Consider the following 23,580-nt stretch of genomic DNA (forward strand, 5'->3'; position numbering starts at 1 on the left):
ATATATATATATATATAGTTTATTGTTATAACATACAATATTATTATACGAAGAAAATACAGACCAGACTCTTATGTGTTTAGGTTATATTTATATGTGTTCATTTAATTTATCACATACATATTTTATTTTATTGGATTCCAATAACATAACCATTAGAATAATCATATTACAATATAATTCACATATTGCATTCAACCATCATATACATATTAGGTTATAAATTAAGAGAAACATTCAACCAGATGATAACATATGTTTCAGTGACCTCCACTGTGTGCCTGTGTGGGCCTAAAAGAGTCTTCTTGCTGACATACAGTACGTCACAACTCCAAGCATTGTAGTGTCTCGGCCCTCCTGCTACTCTAGGGCAGTATACGAAGACTACATTTGGGCGTGCTGCTGACGGCCTCTTCCTAAGGAGACTGCAGATGAGACAGGCCAGCTTCTGACTGCGCTCCATCTGTCTGACTTCATTCTCTCACACTGATCCACTGTCTTCCCTCAAGTGTCCCAGCTATGATCGTTTCCCTCTGTCATTTGGAGGTAGGAGGAAATGGCCTCCCTCAGCCCCTCGCTCACCAGAGAGTTGTCTGACTCTGTTCTCTTCCTCCTGAAGATCACTGACCTGGAGCAGGCAGAAACAGATTTTACTTTAAACTTTTACTTTAGACTATTTTAACTGGTGTGTAAACAAATCAACATATTTCTGACACACTCTCAACAAACACTTAAAATAATAAGCTTGACAAAGAGGATTTATCAACTGCCTTCTACTATGACGCCACCAGGTGCTCATGCTCTACTTTACAACAAGTAGTAGAGTGACATCTTGTGGCAGTCATCAGTAGAAACAAGGCTAGAGAGAAAGAGAGAGAGAGAGAGAGAGAGAGAGAGAGACTGCCACACCTGCTAATGTCCTTCCAGTTGATAGTAGGCCTCCTGACAGTTGTGGGCACAGGCCTGGCTTCCCTGGCGTTGTCGTAACCCTGGACGAAGCAAGGCCCCGTCAGCCGACAGCACAGACCATCTACAGACTCTGCAGGGAAAGGAGACAACATATTAATATCTATGATCTAATATCTAATATTAATTTCGAGTGGCCTCTTGTATGTCCAGAGGAGAAAACAGCATTACATCCTCAGTACAAACCTGAGTAGTGTTCAACCAGGTGATGCAGGGAGGGGAAGGTGAGTCCTGGAGATATATAGACCCAGCCATTTTGTAGGGGAGAGATGCGGTAGTGCTTTACACAGTGCTGGTACGAAGAGTTGGTCCTCCTCAGGATGGACAGCGAGTAACAATCTGAACATTAAAAATGCACAGATGCAGCAGTTAAACTATACGGCTCTCGATTAGTCATTTTGCAAGTCTGATTCATATTCCTTATCCTTCCTAAACTATAATCTCAGATGTTTCTAAAGCACATGAAGCAATTTTAGTGATGTAAAAGAAAATTCTCTAAATCGTGGAAACTGCATTACATATAATTAAAATAATGACATAATATTTTAGCTAATTGTGATGCTACAGTGTTGGGCTTGGATTGAATATGTTCATAATGAAATTCACAATGAAAAACCCAAGAAACAACCCTCTACCTACCTCTGTTTGTCTCTGACTCTCGGATCAAGAAGGCTCCGCTCTCGTTATTAGGCTGCATGAGCAGCTCTTCTGCTTTGTACCTGCTGATGCCTGTGAACAGCCACCTGAACAGAGAGAAAACAAAGTGGGGCATTAAGACAGTGTTTTCAAGTTTGGAAAATTCACTGTAAAAATATCAAAGCACATTCCCCACTGGAGGAGGTCTGAAACTACAGGAGGCAGAGGCTGATGTCATTTCACTGGAGAAAACTGATGAATTGTTCCAAAACCCTGTCTCCACTGAGGGAGAGGCCACCTACACAGAGACTCCTCCTGCCCGACAGGGAACCCCCTGCCATTCACTTCACCTCTGTACAACTCCTCTGCTTTCTCACTCACGATAATGAGACAGTTGTTCTTTACACATATGCTTACAGTGACAGTGAATTACCTGTGTGTCACCTTGGCGGTGTAGTTGGTGGGAACGTAGCTCTCCCGGCCTGTGGTTGTGGATCTCACCATCATAAAATCACCGTCGCTGTTGGAGAAAATAAGCAGCCATGAATAATTGTGTCTGTCGAGGTGTGAACAAGGGTGAAGGTGAAACATTAGGAGCACATACTCGGATATGATGGTGAGTAGTTCCCCAATGTACATGCTCAATTCTGTGCGTCCAAAGGAAGGATAGTTACAGAGGGATATAATCATGCTGTCCGGAAGAGCTGCAGAGAAAAAGAGGAGGTGATGAATACAATAAATAAAGAGTTTCATTTGTTACATTTTTCTTATTTTTATTTTGTGTGTTGTCGACTTGTGGATATAACCTACCTGGTGTCACAGGTGGATTTTCTAGGATTGTCATGTTGGATTGACATCTGATGGGGCAGGTCCCCATGTTTTTTGACTTCTTGCTGACTTGAAATGGCTCTTGTGGCTGCAAAAGAGAGAGAGAGAGAGAAAGGAAACTGTGAGATGGGGGGAGGATAATTAGAAAATGGTGCGTCTTCAAAGGTCTTCAATAACCTTCACATTCGTAATTTAATTATCCCACAGCCTAGTTATCACATTATGACTTCAATCAGTGAGTCAACAGCTCACAGGTACCGCACACTATTTTGTAACCTGGCAACGAAAACCCATATGACACAGGAAGGCGCCCAACCACAACAAGAGGCATTGATATCCTGTGTTAAATTTCCATGCAGCATGTTTGCGAGGAATAAAGTCGAAGATGAGATTTTGTTCTCGTGATGCATTTTTCACATAAGCAGCAGCAAGTTAATAGAATAGCTTAAATAATAACAAAACATTTAACCAGTAACTGATTTCTCCATTAATATGTAGTGCATGTTGATCGCTAAGTGGAAATAATTAATATTTCATATAATACAAGTGATCAGGCAATAAGTTTACTAATATTTTGGAGTTAAAAGTCAAGACATTGACCATAAAAAGAAAGAAAGAAAGAAAGAAAGAAAGAAAGAAAGAAAGAAAGAAAAATGAAAGACCATCATCAAAGCAAGTAACATACCTTCTTTAGTTTCTGTATAGAAATGTTTGCCCAAAAAAGATATTTTGCACAAGTAGTGAGTCAGATCCTTCTCTGATCGGCCAGTAAACTCCAAATCTTTGTGATGAAATGCTTGTCTGCCTTCCACACACACGTATGTGAATGCCTTGCTGTCTATGTCTAAGCTCCCAGTCACGTCTGCTGATCAATCAGAATGACTGTGCTCTCTGAAGGCTGCTGTGTTTTCGCAGCTGTTTATAGTGGGGGCTGAATGAAGAGACGAGGCTTCCTGCACGGCCTTTATGTATGTCACCCTGCTGCAGCTTCCTGTGACGCTCAAGACCTTGACATCCTGACTTAGAACAGCACATGTTGATCTCTTGTGCAAAATGTTTTCAAGTGGAGCTAATAGCGCATCACTTGTTTATGGAATGAACTGTATGTCTACGTAAGCATGTATAATCTTGATACAGTGACATAATTTCACACTGACACTGTAAATTAGGTTCACACTGGGCAAAACAGCATCTGTGATGCAAAGGTTGACCACATTTCCCCTGTCTTTAGATTCAGTTGTTGTCAGTCATGGTAAAATGATGCCATTGATGTTAACATCAGACTACTCCTGCACTATTTATCAGCAGTCATCCATCATGCTGACACTGCACAGTGAATAACAGCAGCAGTGGAGCAATGTGACTGGCAATAAGGGCATTTTGTACAGGTAAATCAGAAGGAAGACAATTAATAACGACAATTAATCATTAATTTAGTGACAGCTGTGCAGCCCTAAGCTATAATATATTCATTATTATATGAGAGATGCAGGGGCAGTTCTAGACGGGTGCCTGGCCACCCCAGTTTAATGACAATTGCTGTCAAATTTAACACATTAAGATTAATTTAAAAAATGTTTTATGTGTTAACATAAATGAATACATATAATTTGTTTATTTATGTCCACATTTTAGACTAGGCTTAATTTCAATGTCATGTATTTGGAAAAATGTTTGAGGATTTGGATGTAAAACAATTATTGATTTAAAATGTCACCTTTAGTTTTTCTGTTTTACTAATGTGCTGCAGTAATGTAATGTTTTTGAACTTGAATATATCTTCATCTGGAGGCAAATATTGTCATATGTGATTGTTTTCAATTAAATCAGCATATGTTTCCTAAGTCTCCATGCCACGCTCTTGCTACACCACGAACATAGATTTAATTACTGGTTTTAGTCCCTGCTGAGAGAGATGACTTTGACAAGGCCACAAAAATGCTGATCTCTTCTTGTTCCAGTCTTTAATCAGATGTACTGTGAGCTTCTATAGAAGCAAAAGAGCAAGTGAGTGGAAACAATAAAACAGTCTTTACCAGCACAGGTCTGAGTTGTTCTACTATGGATGCATAAGAACTGCATGTTAATGTAGATGGAAATAACTTCTTATCAAAAAATGAATCATTCCATACCATCATAAATGGTTTTCTACATTAGTTAATGTAAATATGCCATCTAACTGCACATTAAGTTTTTTATGGCAAAAATGTTTTGTCCGGATTGTAATTGAATACAGGATTATCATATTTAATAAAAGCCGGTAATAATCACCAGAATTAAAGCTACAACACAGAACTCAACATAAATTGGACAGTATTGATTGCAGGGTTTTTGCATGCCACTGCATTACACTGTATAGATATTGTCAACCTGTGTGTACTTGGTAAGAGGTTCATTCCTCTGTTATCAACAGAGGAAAATTAGTGTTGCACAATGGAATAAGAGATCAGATTAACGCTTGCTCTACACCCAGAACATTCTGTACATCAAATTTGAAGTCAATCTCTTCATCTTATTTGCAGCACAGCTGACCATTGTTTTTTTCGTTATCTGTTCTAAATATAGACTGTGTCATATGTGACAACATCAGTTGTCACTCTGTGAGGAAATAAGAACAAGTGTGGTTGGAAACTAACTCACCACAGTCACCTAACTTTTCCACGAACAGAAGAGGAAAGTTACAAGTACTCCCTGCACTGAGAAATACAGTACTTTACTTTCTCTTTCTTTCCAATACATTCACTACACTTGTTATTCATGTAAACTTAATTATTGCTGATAAATTCAAACACCAGGCACTTTGTCATGTTGTAGCTTTATTCAGTAGTAATATAAATGAGTTGAATCAGCAGACAGTGAGAAGCACCACTGGGCCCCGAAGTGAAGGGACTCATACTTTTCACATTAGAACCCACTTGTTAAAGGTCGTTAAAACATCACTGAATAATATATTCAACTGAACAAAAACATCAACACAAAGCAGAAAGAAAAGGAGATGAGTTCAATTACAAAAAGAATCCAAAATAAATGAATGTATGTGAAGAGACAGAGTTGACACAAGTACATGACTTCTCCCTAACACTGAATGTTCTTTGCTTTCCAAAGCAGCTCTCTCTACAGCTTTGATTCAGTTATACTGACAGTGTGTTACAGTCTACAGTGGTTTTTCCTTGTTTTACCACTCAACCTTTATTACTACAGCTACGGTAAGTTTAGTGATCCCTCTGTATACTTTGGGAGTAATTCGGCATCACATTGCAGCAAGTTGAAGATTAAAACAGATGCGGTGACTCACCGTCAATGCAGTCCACAAGTTTAGAGTTCACAACAAAGAAATAGTAAAAGTGATGTACCGTGCAATGAAAAATATGAATATGTGTAATATACAAGTTATTTTGAAGACATGAAAGATTTCTACAGTGTGTGTGAAGACATTTAAAACAAAGACAATGTGAAAAAAATAAATACAAAGGAGGGTGAGGTGGGACAGATGAGTTAATGATATGGTTTGACCATTTGAATATACAACACACCTGAATGTAGTTATAGTTTCTGGTCGGAATGTGACTTTGATAGTGTATTCAATATTCAATATTTAATAATATGCATCTGTTAATATATTTATTACATCCTCTTTTTCTAATCACATAATTCATTACAGATCCTCCTGTAGAGGAGTTGCTTAGGAGCGAGATGAGAGAGAGAGAAAGAGAGAGAGAGATAGACAGAGAAGGGGGGGGGGCACATACAGTTACTATGGGAGTGTGCAGGGGGTGGGGTGGGGTGGGCTGGGCTTTAGCAGGAAACCTCCATGGTCTGGGGGCCGGCCTGGTTGTCCAGGACCCCAGTGGCACTGCCCTCCAGCAGGCTGTTGAGGTTGTTGCGGCTGCGACTGCTGTCCATGGAGGTGATGCTGGAAGAGGAGGTGGTGCGCGAGCGAGCCAGACGACTCATTCCTGCTGACGGCACTGAAAACGAGAGACATGCATTAATATTCCACTCACGCTGCCTGGAGACTGGAGAGTGCAGTGTGGGAACACTTCGATACCCAGATGCAACAACAATAAAAAGTGCTTACCATGCAAACAATTCTCAAATATGGAGACTAATCAAATACAAGAAATGTGTAAAATTATGTCCACTGTTGAAAGAAAAAAAAACTAAATACAACAGCAGAATACAGCATATGCAATCCAACTGAACTGACAGGAAGCAACAGCGGCAGGTCATGCAACAAAACAGGACACTGAGGAGGACAGAATCCATGCTAAAAGGACTAACTACACACCTACAGAGAGATGAATGTGTGTCAAAGTATGCAGAAAGATCTCACTGTGCATAATTCCGACTGTATCCACCACACTGAGCTGCTGCTGAATACCAATGTGAAACAGTGCTCTCTGGAGAATTTCTGCATACATTGACATTTATCCACTGTGGGGTGTTAAGAGGCCATTGGGTTCAAAGCCTTCTAGACTGACAGCTGCTCAAGAACCCGGTACCTGATTCGTTGCTCAGGTGACTGAGAAGAACGTAGGGAACTGTAAGCAATGATTAAAGAAGGAAAGAAAGAGGGAGAAAGGGAGACATGTTGAAAAGGTAGCTCTCGTGTTGCTTTGTCCCACCTTAGTGTATGTCGGATTCAAACTGAGGCTTTGTTGCAGCTTGAGGACAAAAGCTGTTTGCTATCACCAACAGGTAAGAAATCATAGCATGTGTGCAAACAAGAATCTTTATTTCCTGTACCTCTTGGCAGTTTCTCTTGTGCATTTTACACTGTGGCAATGTGTTAATGAGGGAAAAGCAGCTTTCAGAAACATGCTGAGGTGTTAAGATTTATTTTCCACACTTTCTCCGTGTGAAAGCACTCTTTTTAATCTGTTCTAATCCTGCAGTGGCATTTACTCAACAGGGGGACGCGGTGGCCTTTAAAGCAACGCAGAGGCCCCGACATACTAGCTACAGCCGAGGTTGCCTCCCACACTGAAGGGTTTGGGAATAGGAGAGAGCAAAAAGAGAATTAGCATTACAGAAAAAACCCAGGCAGACAGGTGTCATCTGTATGGCCAGAGCAAGCAAACCTACATTCATGACTTCATCCATCAGTGGAGCTGAGTCTGGTTGGTGTACTGCAAGCCAGTACGGTCTGATAGCAGACATATTGTGTTTGTTGTTCTTTTCCTTTGCAGATGAGTGACTGTAAAAACCTGAAGGCCTGTTTAAATATGCACTTGGAGTCTCTCTAGAAAGACACCGCATTATTAAACAGTTGTGGATAGAAAAGAAAAGCACACCAGGCAGAGGGTATTTTTTGACACCCACTCCTAACTGAACAGGAAGTGAATTGCTGTTCATCATAACTCGAGTTCCACTGTCATTTCAATCATGCTAGATACATTTACACCTCACCTACTGAGGGTTGTGGTGGCCACACACTGCAAAGAGCAGAGAGGAAACGGCGTTAGCATCCACCGAGCTGCTCAAGCTGCCTCTCCGTGACCAGGATGACAAAAAACTGTGTCTTTTCATGCACTGCTGGCCGCAGTCCAAACCCCATCAGCAGGGGTGTTTAAGCAAGTGAAAAACAATCCTCATTTAAGTAACTTTTTTTCATTGCACTCACGTCAACAGGAAATTCTTGACCACAAACACGTCAGCCCAAAAAGGTTTTAGTCTGTAAACAATTCTTGGACAGTGAATGTAGAGTCGGCTAGTTAGAACCAGTATCATTTTATATTGAGGTGTTTTTGCTCACTAACCACAAGTAGCAAAAGAAGTGAGAGAGTGTTTACTTACTGTAGCCCATTCCCTGAACAAAGTACTTGAAGGCCTCAGCAAGTTTCCCTGGCTGTGAACAGATAAAGGATGAAAGTCAAAAGATAATTTAGACATGAAAATTGCTAGATGATATGGAATTGTGTCTCATCAAACAAAAACCCACCTGCACAACTTGGGGCAAGCCTCCACAATCAGCCATCTGAAAGATAATTATCAGTCTTGTTAATTCATTCTTTGTACAGTCAAAAGATTAATAGCATATATTTTATTCATTAACAAATACACTACAAACCTTTAGCAGTGTGGTCTTGGTTGGATTTAACCTGGAATTGCACTCCACCTGGAAGATCATTGAGAGATGAATTCTGAGCTCAAAAAAGAGAAATAATGGCAAACGCTTTTCAGGTTTCTGAGATGATGCAGTGTAACTCACCACAGCCTCCACAGCAGGTGATGTGTCACCGACCACCAGCAAAGCAGGGCACCTGCATGGGAAAATGATAAACTGTAAATATTCTCTGAACTCTCAGAGACAAAATTTACTTGTGTCTCCTTAGTTTCAAAACCTACGTTAGTGTGTTGACTGTGTCCTCATTGAGACCTACGATTGGCCTCTCGATCTCCAGGTCCCGACGGCTGGTGCAGGGAGACAAATTATGATTTGATTTTACAGAAAGGTCTGACAGCTAAGAATTTACATGCCTCATTTGTACCCATAAATTTGATCAAGAACACAATAAGAAATGAGGGAAAAATACTGGACACTGCCTACAAAAACATTATTGTACAGTGTATGTTTATGTACTGCATCATACTATTGGTAGGAGCCACAGAAGAGAGCCAGGTTGTCTTGGTTGATGTCTTGGGCGATGTGGAGGCGGTAGGTCTGGATCAGCTCCTGGTTCTCTGTCAGCTCATCCTGGTGAACAGAACAGAGTGAAAAAAGATCAAAACAGGAAAACTTTACTATCTTGAGCCATAAAGAGCCTGAATTAAGTTAAGTGACTCCATATAAAGTACATATAAGTAGTATGTGTTGAAAGTACAGGGAGCTGTTAAAATGTGAGTTAGTCATCCAGACAAGCTGTGGGATTTACAGTATGATTATCTCCAGCACTGTCAGTTATGTAATCGACATGTCACAATCCACCAGTCTATGTATCCACAAGGACAGAAATAGATTAATTAGTAAATGTCTGTTATAAGAGTGAGATGAGGTAAAGATAGAGGGAAATCAAGAAAAGCCTCCTGAAGTTCAGTTTTAGTTTCACACTGTCAATGAAAAAGGTCAACAACACTAAAAGAAAGCACAGCGTGAGTAATGTACTGCAAGAGAAACTCACCGTGCTGAAGTGGTGAGCCATGATGATATCCACCAAATTACTGGTCCATCCAGACAGCTGCACACAAGAGGAAGACAGACATTCAGTTAAGACTGGGAATATACCCAGGCAGCTTATGGTTGTGACTATATAACTATAACTATAATATAATTTCCCTCTGGGATTATTAAAGTATTTCTGAATCTGAATCTGAATCTATGCCTTTGTCTATATGTTGTGTATGTATTGACAGATTTTAATTTCCACATTTATGAAGCAGCAAATACACAGAGAAGCCATGTTTAAGTTTTAGAAATTGAGAAGGATATGGCATCCTGGTGACCTAGTAGGAGGCATACTATTACAAATGCAACCTTACTAGTTCAATGTGGGACAGGCAGCTTTGTTCCCAGTTTTACCTCTCTGTCTCTCTCTCTCTCGCTCTCTCTCTCCCCCTGTTTCTATCACTACTGTCACTATCCAATAATCTGTTCTACATTTTTTCTTGGTTGAGCCAAATAATAACAACAGAACAGATGAAGGACTATGATTTTAATTTATATGGGACAAAGGTCGTATCAAGCTCCCCCTGGTTCCACGTCTGTGTGCGGTAACACTGAAAAGAATGTTCCCCCAGCATAGTACACACAACAATGTAGGGTTCACAGTATTAAATTGTTGAAGTGTACGACAGTATTGTGAGACATTGTGCCCTGTACTTGAAACTAATTATTTCACTCAAAATGAAATAAATCAGAAGGAACAAACACCAGAAGTATTGTGTGTCCAGTAAAATCTGAAGCTGTGTTTTCATTAACTTTGGAGTGTCCTTAAACCAAAAACTGCAGGTATAATCAACTTAAGACAGAATAAGAGCCCCTGTCTGTGTCTTTAATGTCATTAAATCCAATTAAATCCACTTCTAGCCAGAAAATAAACCTTTTTGAAGTCTCTTTAAAACATTATATCGCAAACAGTGGCTTGGTGTCAGCGTGCGTGATTCTATAACTAGTAATCTTATTTACTTCTTGCATCATATAAAATAGAATAAAATGCTAGGCATAAATAACATAAAATAGTAATTAGGGTAGAGAGCATAAAGTAGAGTGGTTTAACTCCAAAATGCATTTATTAATAACAACCTGACAAAAAGCCTGGAAACCAGACTTAAATGGCTGGTAAATTATTTAAGTAGGACTCTCTAGGTTCATGGTGCAGTGGTGATACTACGACTCAATACTGACCTTTGAAGCTGCCCAGTCGATCCAGCCTTCAGCACATGGGTCAACATTGATCAGAACCAGACCCTCCACCAGGGTGGGGTTGTTCAGCTGGGAAGAAAATGACGCATGTCAGTGCAAACTTAAAAGTATGACTTTTTGACCAATAACAGAGTCCTGCATGGGTGTTATCTGGCATTATGTGTGCTGTGGTGGAGTTACAGTTTTCTGCTTTCAGCCTTCAGACCTACAGTGTGAAGTTAATTTAATATTTTGCCCAATATTTAAATAAAAGATTTTGATGTTGATGACATTTATCTAGCAGGACAAAAAGTGAAGCATGTCTGTGCATTTCAATGAAGACATGAAACAATAAAGATGGAATCCTGGGCTTTTAAATTAAGGGGTGTGGTTCTGGAATTGCCTGAAGACAGAAAGAGGACGTCTGGGGAAATCTAAGATCTGATCCATCTCGCCCAATGCTGAGGGAATACTGCGGATGCTGCAAATGCAATGCAGCAACAGCTGCTATAAATCTATTGAGGCTAAACACATTTTGTTCTAAGCCGGTCAAAGCAAACACATTTCAGAATCTATTTTCTTTATTAATTCTAAACAAGAGCAGACACTCTGCTAATCCCACCACCATCCCTTTTTACCTCTGACCACCATCCTCTCTTTTCATTATTCATCTTTCAGTGCTCCCTCACTCCTCTCTGTCACTTCTAGTTCTTTCTGCTCTATTGTACACAGATTGTGCTTATTTTAGCTGTGCTGCGTTGAGTGTGGAAACAAGACGAAAGCAACTGAAAAGGAGAGAATCACCAAGGTGATTCATCATCTGGGGAATGGTAGCATATGCAGCAGACTGTTGAGAAACCTGATGCCCTGTGTGGGCTTGATAGCAGGCTTTAATGTTTAGTAATGTGTGGCCCGAAAAGCTTCAATTATAATAGGCGAGACAGAGAGGTGGGAAAAAAAATAAAAAAGGTTAAAGCATAGACGCCCTGGTCCTGTTGGGGACTCACTGCAAAGCGGGTGAGGATGTACGCTCCTGCTCCCACGCCAATGCCGATCACGCTGTTGACCCTGCAGAGAAACCACCGGTTATCGTGGGACTTGAGATGAATAGTCAATTACTGATCAGCTATCAACACAGGGGGTCACTCACTTGAGCTGAGTCATCACAGAGGGCAGCATTTCAGCCAACTCGTCCATGGTTGGGTAGCGATAACTGGAGACAAATGAAATGCATGTGAGTCCATGTCCGTAGCAAGAACAGGGTCATTTCCTTATGTTTGAATTAACCAGAGAAATTGGGTTCATCATAAATTTAAATACTGTGCCTCCATTAGCAAATGACCTACCAGCTCACTTTAACTAAGTGAATTGATTGCGGCACAGAAAATAACTGTGCTCCCATTTATCAGTACTTGCAAAACCAGTCTGACACCCACCCGCTAGGGAAGGGAGGTGCACCCTCCTGCTGGCCGGGCGCGTCCACGTGAACCACTGCAAAGTGCTGCGTGATCTCCTGCATGTCCTCATAGTTGAACAGGGTGTTGAAGCACGACTTGTCTAGAAAGGTGCAAACAGAGGACACGTAATGTGAGAGTTCAGGAGTTCAAACTCTGTCGGGGACCTGAGTGTGTGTCAGGTGCAGAGGCTAAAATAAAACAGTTTCATCACATGTATTGATGAGTCCATTTTTGGCTGACTCACGGTTAAGGCCGATGTCGTGATAGGTGAGGATGACGGGTCTGTTGCCCTTGGGAACACCTCTCATTGTCACATGGAGAACGCCATGGGGAGTCTCAATGTCATGCTCCTGCAGACAGAAGAGAAGAGGATTCAGGACTGATGAAACAACAGATGGTGTACATAAAGAGGATACCTAATATTCTGTGTTCTCCTTCTGTCTGTCTGCGGCATGGCCAATGTTGTCACATTTAAAGGACCAGTGTGTAGGATTTTGTGGCATCTAGCGGTGAAGTTGCAGATTGCAACCACTGGTTTTATTGTTTGATTTGTCTGTTCTGGGCTACTGTAGAAACATGACAGTTCAACATGGCCCCATAAAAACAACTCTGATTACACAATTGAAAACTACATATGCAGATTATATTCCATTTATGCCAATAGAGCCTCCTAAATGTTACACACTGGACCTTTAAAAGGATAATTCTGGCATTAAAAAAACAAAACAATTTCTGTCTTTGTAGCTTAAGCTTCATATAGTTTTGTTTGAGAACAGCAATATCTAAAACATACTAAAAACACATAAAGGAGCGGCACTGTTGCATTTGGGTGACATATTTCTTCATAACAATGAACCTAGCCAATACAGTTGTGCTATAAACAGGGACTACATCCTTGAGTAGGGCTGCACAATATGATAAGAAAATATCATATTGTGATTATTTTGACAGATATGCGATATGATTCACGATTAGAGGGATTTTTTTTGCAACACTATTTTTAGGCATTTTCACTAGAGCTAGCAAATGCAGCCGATGCCGAGTTGTTTCAAAATAAACAACACTGTCTATGGTCATTGTAAAGATAGAATGTCATTAAATGCAATGGTTTGGCTCTTTCAAGTGTTCTTAATATTTTTCAGTGGAGATCTATGGCACTTTTTTTATTAGCAGGATTTATTTGTTTTAGTATTGTTTAATTCATAGGATTAATAAAAAGGATAATAAAACCAGCTTTATGCTTTAATTGATGATTGTATTCACAAAAATCAGATATAGGAGAAACAAACCCCCATTGACCAACACAACATTTCACAATCTCAGATTTAGAATGCACTGCATGCCCCTCTTCTCCAACAAACCCCCCCTGTACCCCTTGGACAAACAAAGCACTGAATAGGCTGTCTGAGAAACTGGGGTCTTAAACTCACAGGTACTTTCACAAGTATGACTCTGCAAAAATTAATCTCTTTACACAGAAACACACATTAAAATTCAAAGAGCCTCACACCAGCTTCATCGATTTCTTTCGAATAACTCTCTCTGTAGAGCATGAGGAATCCCCATGTTAGTATTTTACAGTGCTTCTACAAAAACACACAAAGCTTCACATTAAATGACTTATGGGTAATTTCATCTGACACTTAATTTGCCTGGAAGCACTGTTAAGTGTATAAGAAAAACGAGGGGGGTGACACAGCAAAAACAGTCTAGGCTATCATGAGTGTTTATGAGATTCAGAAAGAGTGTAGGAAGAGACAAAATGGGAAAGGATAAAATATACAGGAAGTGAAAAAGCCAGTTTCCCGACTTCGCACAGAATCGCAGCATCATTTTGCATCACACACGCACGCACACACACGCACGCACACACAACATAAACACTTCCCAAGGTCAGCATGACTTGGTGCTGCATACAAGGGTGCGCATGATATAGAAGCGTGCATGTGCGTGTGTGAGTGTGTGTGTGTGTGTGTTTACTGCACAGAGCAGGAGCGGTGGGTGGGGCCTAGTGCTCGCCTGCTCTCAAGGCCCACTGGTCATCAATAATAAAGACACGAGCCTGGGCGGACGAGAGACAGGTTATGGCTGACAGACACAGAGGGAGCGTGACTCTGACTGTACGCGCTGCTCTTTCCCCTCCTGTAGGCATTTACGTGATGGATATGTGTCATAGTCTCTTCAGAAGAGATGAAGGTTAATTCTCAAGGACATGACTGCAGTAATTTGGATCTGCAATCTATAATGGACACAGCGACACAAGGGGAAAACTACTCATCCTGTCAGCAAAGGAATGAGATATCTTCATTTGTGTGGGTGTTGGTACAGAGATTAGCATGTCGCACAAAAACATGAAAATTATGCACACCAAAACAAAACGCTGCAACCCTCACTGACTGTGTGCTACGATCTGCTGATACTGAATTTAACCACTCTTCCTGAGATGGAGTAAACCTTGAAGATACTCTCCTGCTGACAAGAAACCTTGTGCTCGTCAGAGGCCTTTTCACAGATAATGGAATGATTCGGCAACCTCGGCCTAGTGAAGGAGGGGGGGTGGGGCAGAACAACCTGTTATAAATGGAGAGGAAACTGTGTTGCTGCAGAATTTTCGGACAGAGGACAGAGTCAAGGACACGCAGTGTAGAAAGAGTGGCCTTGCTCTAAGAAATAAGGAAGACAGACTTTTTCAAATGCCTGCCTCCTCTCAAGCATGTACTGTACACATGCCAGAAAGAGCAGGCGTGTATGCCCCTCCCATGATAGGAAATGAAAATGGAAATGGTGGTGGGAACATACAGGGGGAAATAAAGAAAGAAGATGGAATAGCTAGACCAAGAGGTAGAGAGAGTCTAGAAGTGGATGGGAGGAAATAGAGCGTGAAAGCAAGCAGGGACAGAGTGACGGAGACAGGAGGAAAAAGAGAGAAGACAGAGGGAGTCCTGTATGACTAACAGAAGGGTGTGCCTTCAAACAGAAGGGGCGCAGTGCTTAAATGTATCATTCCTTTCCAGCCATGTCCTGGCACAAACAAGGGTGGATCATGGAGAAAAGGGCTATGGAAAGAGAGTGAAGGAGAAGACCTTTTATCTATCCATTTAGCTCTTGGCATGGTTTATAAGCTGTATTGATCTTAGAGCTCATCATTTCCTTCCACAGAAACAAGTGTGGGTATACATGTACACACAGCAGTGTCTCAAGGAATCAGACATGGGGTGGGGCTGCTAGCCTGGACAGCTAGAGGGAAAAAAGAGGGAGAGCACCGCAATGGCAGCAACCCTTTTTCCTCTTCAATACAGTCATGGCGGCTAGTAGTTTAACAAAAAAAGTGTCTGTGGAGGCTGTATGCGAGACAGGAATACTGAGTAGGGGTTAGTGCTTTGAGAAGAGGGTCTTCAGGAGGTTACCCAGGGCAAACGAGGAGCACTTTGGGTTTTGGTCCCAGACCGAAGGAGGGTGAGGGAGGTGGGGTGAGGTGAAAAAAGCAGAGCAGTATGTCATGCTGTTCCTCTTCCTGCAATCCCTCTCTCATCAATCCCTCCTCCCCCCTCCTCCCTGCCTTCCCCGCCCTGCCAGGAATGGCATCAATCACCTCTAAGAGCAGCATTACAGGGCAGAAACATCAAGCGCAGCCAGCAGCCTGCAAATGACTTTAGTGTACATACAAGAACAAATGCATGCACACATCCATGTCTGCTATGCATGTGCTCCAGTGGAGATCATCCCGGGTGCATACCACCCTGCTCTACACAACCACAGCCCTCCCCACCTGCAGCACACGTATAGTGCGTGTGTGTCATCGAAGCAGTGGGTCGAAACTACAAACTCAAGATCTCTGCAGGGGAGGGAAGGAGCCGCTACAGTGATTTTGGTGTGTTGTTGCTATAGTGTGTGGGGGTTAGTGACCTCCCTGCCTGGTTTTAGTGATCAGAGAATAAGCAACACAATTCTGGCACTATGCACCATCCACAGCTGTATACCATTCACTCAGCAAAACACATCCCTGCCGACTACCGTTATGGATAAACACAAAAGTGCACATTTGACAAATGCGCCCTGAAACACAAAAACACCAACCTACTGATGGAAACCCACTTACTAACACACATACACACCCTCTGGTTGTGGCATTTACAGATTCAGAGACCCTTGAGCACTAAACACATGCATCTTTCATATCATCACATTAAAAAGCACAGTTAGGTTGTGCAGACTGCACCCATGACCTGTACACATGCACACGCACACACGAAACAAATGTTCGCCCAACACTAGCAGCTGCCCAGAGAGAAAAAGCCCCATAGTCTCAGCTGTCTGCTGAAGGTGGTGACAAGCGAGCCAGGAAAGACCCCCACCAGTTTTTCCCTTCTAGCCAGCTGCTGTCACCCTGTCTTTGGGGAGACCGCACAGCAACGTCCTCCCCTAATCTGAACCAGAAGCCCCTGCTGCAAGGACCCAGCCAGGTGTGTCAAGGCAGGCAAGACGCATTTGTCACTCACCACTCCATTCCCAGAGCATGCAATCTGGTCCAGGTCCAGAATAGCTGACATGTTTTTCCCACGCAGGAGAGGAGCGTGTTATGCTATGTGCGAGCGTGTGCTGGTCAGCTTTGAAGATCTCCAAAAGGAGGAGGAGGAGGAGGAGGGAGGGAGCGTTGGTAGGAAGGGGGGGATGTAGGCTGAGGCGGCTAGAGTGGTAGCGGCAAGGAAGAGAGGGAGGAGAAAGACACAGCAGAGGGAGTGAGGAGGAGATGGGTAAATAATCTGAATGAAAGCAGAAGAAGGGGGGGTGGATAAGATGCAGAGAGAACAAGAGAGAGACAGAAACAAGAGGTGGGAAAGAGAGCAGGAATAGAGACAGAGGGGGAGGAGAGTGAGACTGCAGTTTGTGCTTGGTAGTCACAGTGCGTCCATACATCCAGCCACCGGTGCGTCTAATTGGACTGCAGAGGGTCAGGTGGGTAGAGGGAGAGGGTGGGGCTTGGAGGAGAGACAAGGAGGGGGAGAGTGGGAGGGAGAGAGAGGGCCGTGTGCGTGGAAGAAGGGTGATGGGGTACAAAGGATGCAGAGGCAGTCCTGGAAAATGAGCAGGCTGCTGACGTCACACTGTGATACTGAGAAAGTGAAGAGAGAGGAGAGAAGAGGAGGCTGACTTTGACAGCTCACCCTGGGCTGTGTTCTGCATCAGCAAAATGGCTGCTCATCGCAGAGATTTACCAACAACTGTCTCCAGATTCACTTTAGCTTCACCTTGATGAATGAGAAGAGTGTGAATGACCTCAGCATCCAAATAAGGAAGGTCTAAACGTGAATATCCATAATCAGATCTTGTTAATGACTTCCAAGTGTCACTCAGCAGGACTAGCGTAAAATGCAGCTGTCGGATAAACACACACACAACAGCGTTGCTGCAAAATTTGGCTCATACTGCAATATTAGTTTATAATGTAAAATCTTCTGGCAAAGCTCCAATATTCATTTTAGTACTGACATTCAAAAGATGACCCTCGTTATGTTCCAGGCTTACCAGAAAAAAAACTCACAATGAGCTACTATTTTTATTCAATATTCACAAGCCTACATGAGAGGATCTATTTCCCCTAACCCTGCCTCTGAGATATTTGATCCACATAGTTTATTGATCTCTCCTTTTCTACTCTCCTCTGCCATCTGCACAACTGCAAGCAATGCAGAGTGTCGCGCCTGTGTTGGAGACAGGCTGCTCTGTGCAGCCAATGGCACCTGTGCAAACAGCACAGGGTGGGTGGGATTACAAAGACATTGGTTAGTCAGTGTAGCAGCATGTTTGGTTGGAAACTGCTGTTTCTCCTCTAAATGTTGCCTGTCCTAACCCACAGAGGGTGCCATCAACACGCATGTAGTGCATGTGCATTTCCACAGATAAACACTTGATATACAGGCTTGACAAATAAAGTAATAGTAAAAAATAGGATCCATACAATGCACCTCTGACATTTGATGTCCATTGAAGATTTTTTCCGCAGTGTAAGGGTTGTGTAAATCGTGTTCCATCTCCAGTCATTCAAGCCAGATTGCGGTGAGGATGTGACTAATTGTTTGTACACTGTGAGGTTCAATCTTTAATGCCAGATTTTGTCTTTTTTTTTTTTTTGTACATGCGATTGAGCACATCAGCTCATGGAGAGGATGTGTGTGACTGAACACATATGTACGTTTTCCTTGACAGAACAGGTGCCTCTTTGTGTCATACACTGAGTCATTGAGTGTCTCAGCAGGACTCTGCAGTCTGAGCAGTCATTAAGTCACACAGTGATGTGCTGGTGTGCATGACTCAGTTCAATGTAGAGGTTTGTATCAACACTGCCAGAATCTAAGGTTTGATTTCCACATTCCAAGCATATTAAAAATGCACAACTTCGGGAAAACATTTTGTATTCAACTGTCTACCACCATACGACATGACACTCCACATGGCATGGTCCATTTTGTCCTCTTCTAGGATGGTCACTGAGCAACATCTGTACAATACATTATGTTTCTTTGATGCTTAAACCTTCCTTTAGCACATTCAGCAACAACAATCTACAAAAAGAAAAAGCCCAGCAGACCAGAACGAGTTACACAAAACATAGCCCTTCAGCCACACAATGAAGAGGCTTATGGCGCCCTCTGCTGCTCTTAATGAGACAGTGACGATTTAAAAAGCCAAAGACATGACTTGGCAGCCATTTGTCTAAAAAACAAAAGAGACAGCTTCTTTAGTCTTTGTGTTGCACAGGTACAAGCCAAGGTCAAGAAAGAAAAGTGTATCAAGACTGGACATAACTATGAAATGTGAAACCTAATAACTGATGATGACAATGTGGAAACAACTTTCAAAAATCATAATCTAATAATGGTAAATATAAGCTCACAAAACATTTTGAGAAAACACTGCATGCGTTCAGGTTCCATGGACATCCATCTCAAACTTTGGCTCTCCACAGCAAACACCATCAACCCTAAGATGATCTATTTTTAAAGTGTACAGTCATCCATTTAGCAGTTTCCACGGACATGAAGTAACTTAGTGTCCTGAAGTATGCACTTCAGAATACAGCAGTGTCCCATGGGTGGAGGAGGCTGACTCACACCTTCCTCCCCTCGTTTCTTCTCAGTGGCGTAAGCAGGACATAGTAAGTGACACAAGACTGCAGCGCCACACCCTTTTGGATCTCCTCTCTGACCCCACTTCACCAGCGCCATTGACGTCGCCCTCCTCATGCAGGTGCACAGGCTTTTGACATGACTGTTGCAGTACCTGTGTACCGCCTGTGGTAGGAGCTTGAGTAGCAGAAAAGTCAAGAGGAGAGCAGCTGGATTTGTCTTCCAGCTGCTGGAATGTCACATCAGCTGCTCAGAGTCATGGTGCAGAGGTGAGGACCCCTCCCCCCACATGGACTGTATTCATGGGAAGTCTGCTGTTAATGCCTTGTACTGCATGTGGACTCGGTTGGTGCTTTCTTCACTGAACTCTGTGACAGTGGTACATTTTTATATCCCATTTGAGCTTATAGTCCATCTCAAACCAACTTGAGTCTTGTCCTTCACTTGCACACAAAAATGCACAAGACTAAAATAGCAATAAATATCTAACATTTCATATATTTTCTCCCACTGAGGAGAATTAGAAAAGACCCTGAAACTGAAGCAGCTAAATGGAATTCAGCCATTAACCTTATCATTTACACCTGTGGTTTTTGTGCTGTGCTGTGAAAATGTCTTCAATAAAAAGGCCTACAACTATATCACTTTTAAGTAACATTATATATATGGAAAACTTTCAAATAGCATTCAAATATTAACCAGATAAGGATTTATCTTAATAATTAATTGAGGCTCCTGAATGTGACTGTGTGAGGTCAAAATGGCTGCCAAGGAAATAAGGTCAAATACATTTAAGTCTGCCCCAATACCGCTGAGACAAATCCTGGTATAATTCCTTCTTCAACGTACAACTGCAGGACCTGGACTGAGTCACAAGAGGATGAGTGGACAGAAATCACACTTAACATATGTGTGAGTGCAGTTTTTTATGGATGTTAATGTATTAGTGACAATGTCGACAGGAATGGATACTGGGGAGCATGTAGCATGCCTGCTCCAGCTAACATGCTTTGTCTCTCCTCCCCCTGCCTGCAGCAGCTATATTTAGCTCTGGCGGGATGCTGGAAGCAGCCGTGACTGCGGAAAGTGAGAGAGGGATGAAAGGTTTAACCCGTTGCAGCCATGATGCTCGTGAAACACAGCAGAGTGCTTGCCTGTGGGAGGTCACTCCTCATGCGAGAGCCTCCTTGCAAGAAAAAACTAATTACATAGCACAGAGGCGGAGGACCAGCAATCCCATTCCCCATGCAAATGAACCATCAAAGAAAGGGATCTGGAACACTGCCCGCTCAAGGATGATACCCATTTTTTTCTTTAATGATAATTATCCTTACATTATCACATAAAAAGACCTGACTATGGTTGAAATGCTTACAGGCAAACAGTTTCTGCAACACAGGAACAATCACACAAAACACAGTCTTACTGCGGAAGACACTAGCTGAGAAAACTATTAAAAGAAATCACTGCACCTCTTCCTGACATTTACTAAGAAAGTACACTCTATAAATATAGATCTAATAAATATCACCTATATCCATCACACAAAAGATGAAAGAACCATCCCTACATACCACTAATAGTCGTTTTCCTTACTTCGTAACATGAGATGTACACCTTAATACAAAACATGACATTTGTGGTTAAATATGGTATGCCACCAGGATGCCAATCCTCACATGATATATTTAACAGTTTTCTGATTTTCAGAAGTAAATATAATGCTAGCCTCTAAATCTTAAAAGGGTGAATCCCATACCCTGCTCTAACCACGACAAAAAAGCCACCAATGTGGTTCTATTTACTTTTTTTTTTTTCAGTACAAAGGATCCACAGTCCACAGACATACCACTAAAGTTTGAATTTTGAACAGATCCATTTCAAGTGAGCTTTGCCCACAGACACACAGGTGCAAAGGACAAATGTGGAGAACAAGCTGGGCAAAAACAGTGTACAGCAAAAGCTTTTAAATGCTATCTCTGTGAAAAGTTAATACCCAGTGCAGTGAATGACCCTCATTGATTTAATCCACAAAATAAATCCTACATTTAACCAGAACGTGGTGTGAAAAATCTGATGTTGCCTGTGAGGAACAACATTCAGATGTAGGGCAAGCAAACAAATTGGCTCAGCAATGGGTGTGTGAGACTGTCCAAATGCCCCTTAACCCCATTCCACTGACATACAGCATCTCAACAGTGCTTTGGGTAGAAACAGAGAGCAACACTCACCTGGCAGTCGAAATCTTGAAAGTTGCGTGCATTCTGCAAGAAAAATTATAGGAGAGTTAATATATACCACAGGCTGATTGATGCCATATTTCTCTATGCAAAGTCAATAATAACACCTATTGTAATTGTGTAACAATTCATTCATTGTAGATGGAGAACGCTGCAGTGCATGACGTGTTGGATGTATTCAACATACATCATTCTCGAAGTGTATGAACAAATCTGGTGGTGTCGCATTTTTTATAAGCTGTTACGGTGTTAGTAATATATATTAGGCAGAATTAGATCAACACATTTGGTCATTTTGCTACAAACAATAATCATATCTGATCAGTTTGATTTCAGATTTTGGCTCCAGGTAGAGAACTGTGGCCAGATTGCAGAAAACGAAGTATGTTACTGATTTAAACTTGCGCTGCAGCTTCTGAATAATACGACTGTGAGTGACATACTGTGGTGAGACTTCATCTAATTGTTTATAGATCCATTGGTCCAACTGATTGTGATACTGATACATAGTCTGATCACAGCCAGTTGACTGCATACCTCAAATTGTGTTTTTATATGAATCTTAAATCAACATCATTTACACTTGTACAGACAACATCATCATAACTAAATTCTTTACACCTATAATGTAGGTAATGGTGCTGCATTCTTATAGGAAGTATTGTCTCAGTTGGTGTTTTGTCTTTATTCAGACAGCAGGAAGCTACAGAATAGATGGGCAGTGAAGCGAGAGTGGGCAGCAACAACAAGGAGATTCTTGTGGGATTCAGTTGTAGGCCAGACCAGTAGGATGCATATGGGTGTAGAGGCAGATGGAAGCTGGATAGCCCTCCCTTTTTTCTTCTACTGAAATAGCAGTGGAGCAGAAATCATGGTAACAAATGCTTCTAGTGAGAGTCGACACTATTGCTGTAATGCAGATGCTGGGGTATTTTACAGACATGATGAAGGTGCATGGAGGAAGTAAAAGTTTAAGGTCTATTTACAAAGCACCTTCAACAAGGTCAGCTGCCTCACCATGGTGAATGGAGTGATGACAACTTTTATAAATTCACCAGCCTTTTCTTTGTAATTTGGCTGGCCAAAGATGTGCTACACCTCAGCAATACTATTCAACAGCTATTCATTTGTTGTTATGCAAACTGTTGCACTAGACATGTTAGTTAATTACCCTTTCTTTCTTGTTTAGTTCTGCATGCATGTTCTACTTCGAAGTACTCTGTTCTTCTGTTGTTATGGTTACTTTGCTGTGGCAGACAGTGACTGATTTCCATACAGATATTACATTAATGAAATGATGATGCAGCCAAGTACGAGAAAGAACAGTGCTGTTTTCATCACTTCAACATAGGCTCAGAGATAAAAATGAAAATCCTTTGTCATCACTTATCATGTCATTATCTCCATCTGCTTTCATCACTCCTGGTTTGTCTTTTTAATGAGCTGGCCACTAGGTGGAGTGAGAGGTCAGTGCCAGTATCCTTCATTCAGACGATGTTTCTGATGCACATTCCCCACCCTGTCACCTCATACAAGACATCTACCTGACGCTGAATTCAGCCCCACAAGGAGAAATATGCTCCTATTTCTTTAGACCCACCACTGAGGCAATGCAATCCTCTCAGACCAGATACTTCACTACTCACTTTCCCTCATGATATCCTGACTGTCACTGACAGTTGCCTGGGGGCAGAACAAAACACTCCTGTGTATTCATAGACACCCCCTCTTTCCAATCAGCTGTTGAGATGGAGCAGAGAAGAGGAGGAGGCCAGAAGAGAATGGGAAGAGCTTTGATCTGCAATTGGGCTTTTTTCCTCCTCCATACTTCCTTCTGTTTTCGCCGTCACTCACTTACTAGAATTTCTCAAGCTGTTAGTAATCAAGAGATGAGTTTCTTCCAGCTTCTCCTTTGATCTCTCCTCGTTCTTGCTTGACTGTCTTTTCTGACTGAGTGTCTTAGCCCTGCCTCTCTTCTTCTCTCT

At 41.9% G+C, this 23,580-nt stretch overlaps 2 protein-coding genes across 10 annotated transcripts in view; both read right to left on the reverse strand.

Annotated features, from left to right (window-relative positions):
- Positions 1-70: 70 nt before the first annotated feature.
- si:ch211-25d12.7 (src-like-adapter 2) lies at positions 71-3,356 on the reverse strand. The gene is made up of 8 exons (XM_035662512.1): positions 3,116-3,356; positions 2,413-2,518; positions 2,207-2,306; positions 2,036-2,122; positions 1,606-1,709; positions 1,153-1,305; positions 910-1,039; positions 71-628 (listed from the first exon to the last, which is right to left on the reverse strand). The coding sequence occupies exons 2-8, from the start codon at positions 2,477-2,479 to the stop codon at positions 505-507; spliced, it is 765 nt and encodes a 254-aa protein (XP_035518405.1). The 5' UTR covers positions 2,480-2,518; positions 3,116-3,356; the 3' UTR covers positions 71-504.
- Positions 3,357-5,226: 1,870 nt separating this feature from the next.
- ndrg3a (ndrg family member 3a) overlaps positions 5,227-23,580 on the reverse strand; it is a 29,681-nt gene continuing 11,327 nt past the window's right edge. Inside the window, exons 3-18 of one of the 9 annotated variants that reach the window (XM_035662516.1) lie at positions 21,587-21,619; positions 12,473-12,578; positions 12,208-12,328; positions 11,922-11,984; positions 11,779-11,839; positions 10,775-10,861; positions 9,552-9,608; positions 9,024-9,127; positions 8,779-8,844; positions 8,642-8,693; positions 8,501-8,548; positions 8,372-8,407; positions 8,227-8,278; positions 7,840-7,865; positions 6,933-6,971; positions 6,296-6,398 (exon numbers count right to left, since the gene is read on the reverse strand). In XM_035662516.1, the coding sequence (XP_035518409.1) occupies positions 7,840-7,865; positions 8,227-8,278; positions 8,372-8,407; positions 8,501-8,548; positions 8,642-8,693; positions 8,779-8,844; positions 9,024-9,127; positions 9,552-9,608; positions 10,775-10,861; positions 11,779-11,839; positions 11,922-11,984; positions 12,208-12,328; positions 12,473-12,578; positions 21,587-21,619 (912 nt within the window). In that variant the 3' untranslated portion in view covers positions 6,296-6,398; positions 6,933-6,971. Of the gene's footprint in view, positions 8,117-8,226; positions 8,279-8,371; positions 8,408-8,500; positions 8,549-8,641; positions 8,694-8,778; positions 8,845-9,023; positions 9,128-9,551; positions 9,609-10,774; positions 10,862-11,778; positions 11,840-11,921; positions 11,985-12,207; positions 12,329-12,472; positions 12,579-16,727; positions 17,065-21,586; positions 21,620-23,580 lie in introns of those variants that run through there. The other 8 variants (XM_035662513.1, XM_035662515.1, XM_035662521.1 and 5 more) reach the window with 8 other exon arrangements.

This window comes from Morone saxatilis, unplaced genomic scaffold, assembly GCF_004916995.1.
Source record: "Morone saxatilis isolate NCDOM2014 unplaced genomic scaffold, NCSU_SB_2.0 Contig18, whole genome shotgun sequence".
Lineage (NCBI taxonomy): Eukaryota > Metazoa > Chordata > Actinopteri > Moronidae > Morone > Morone saxatilis.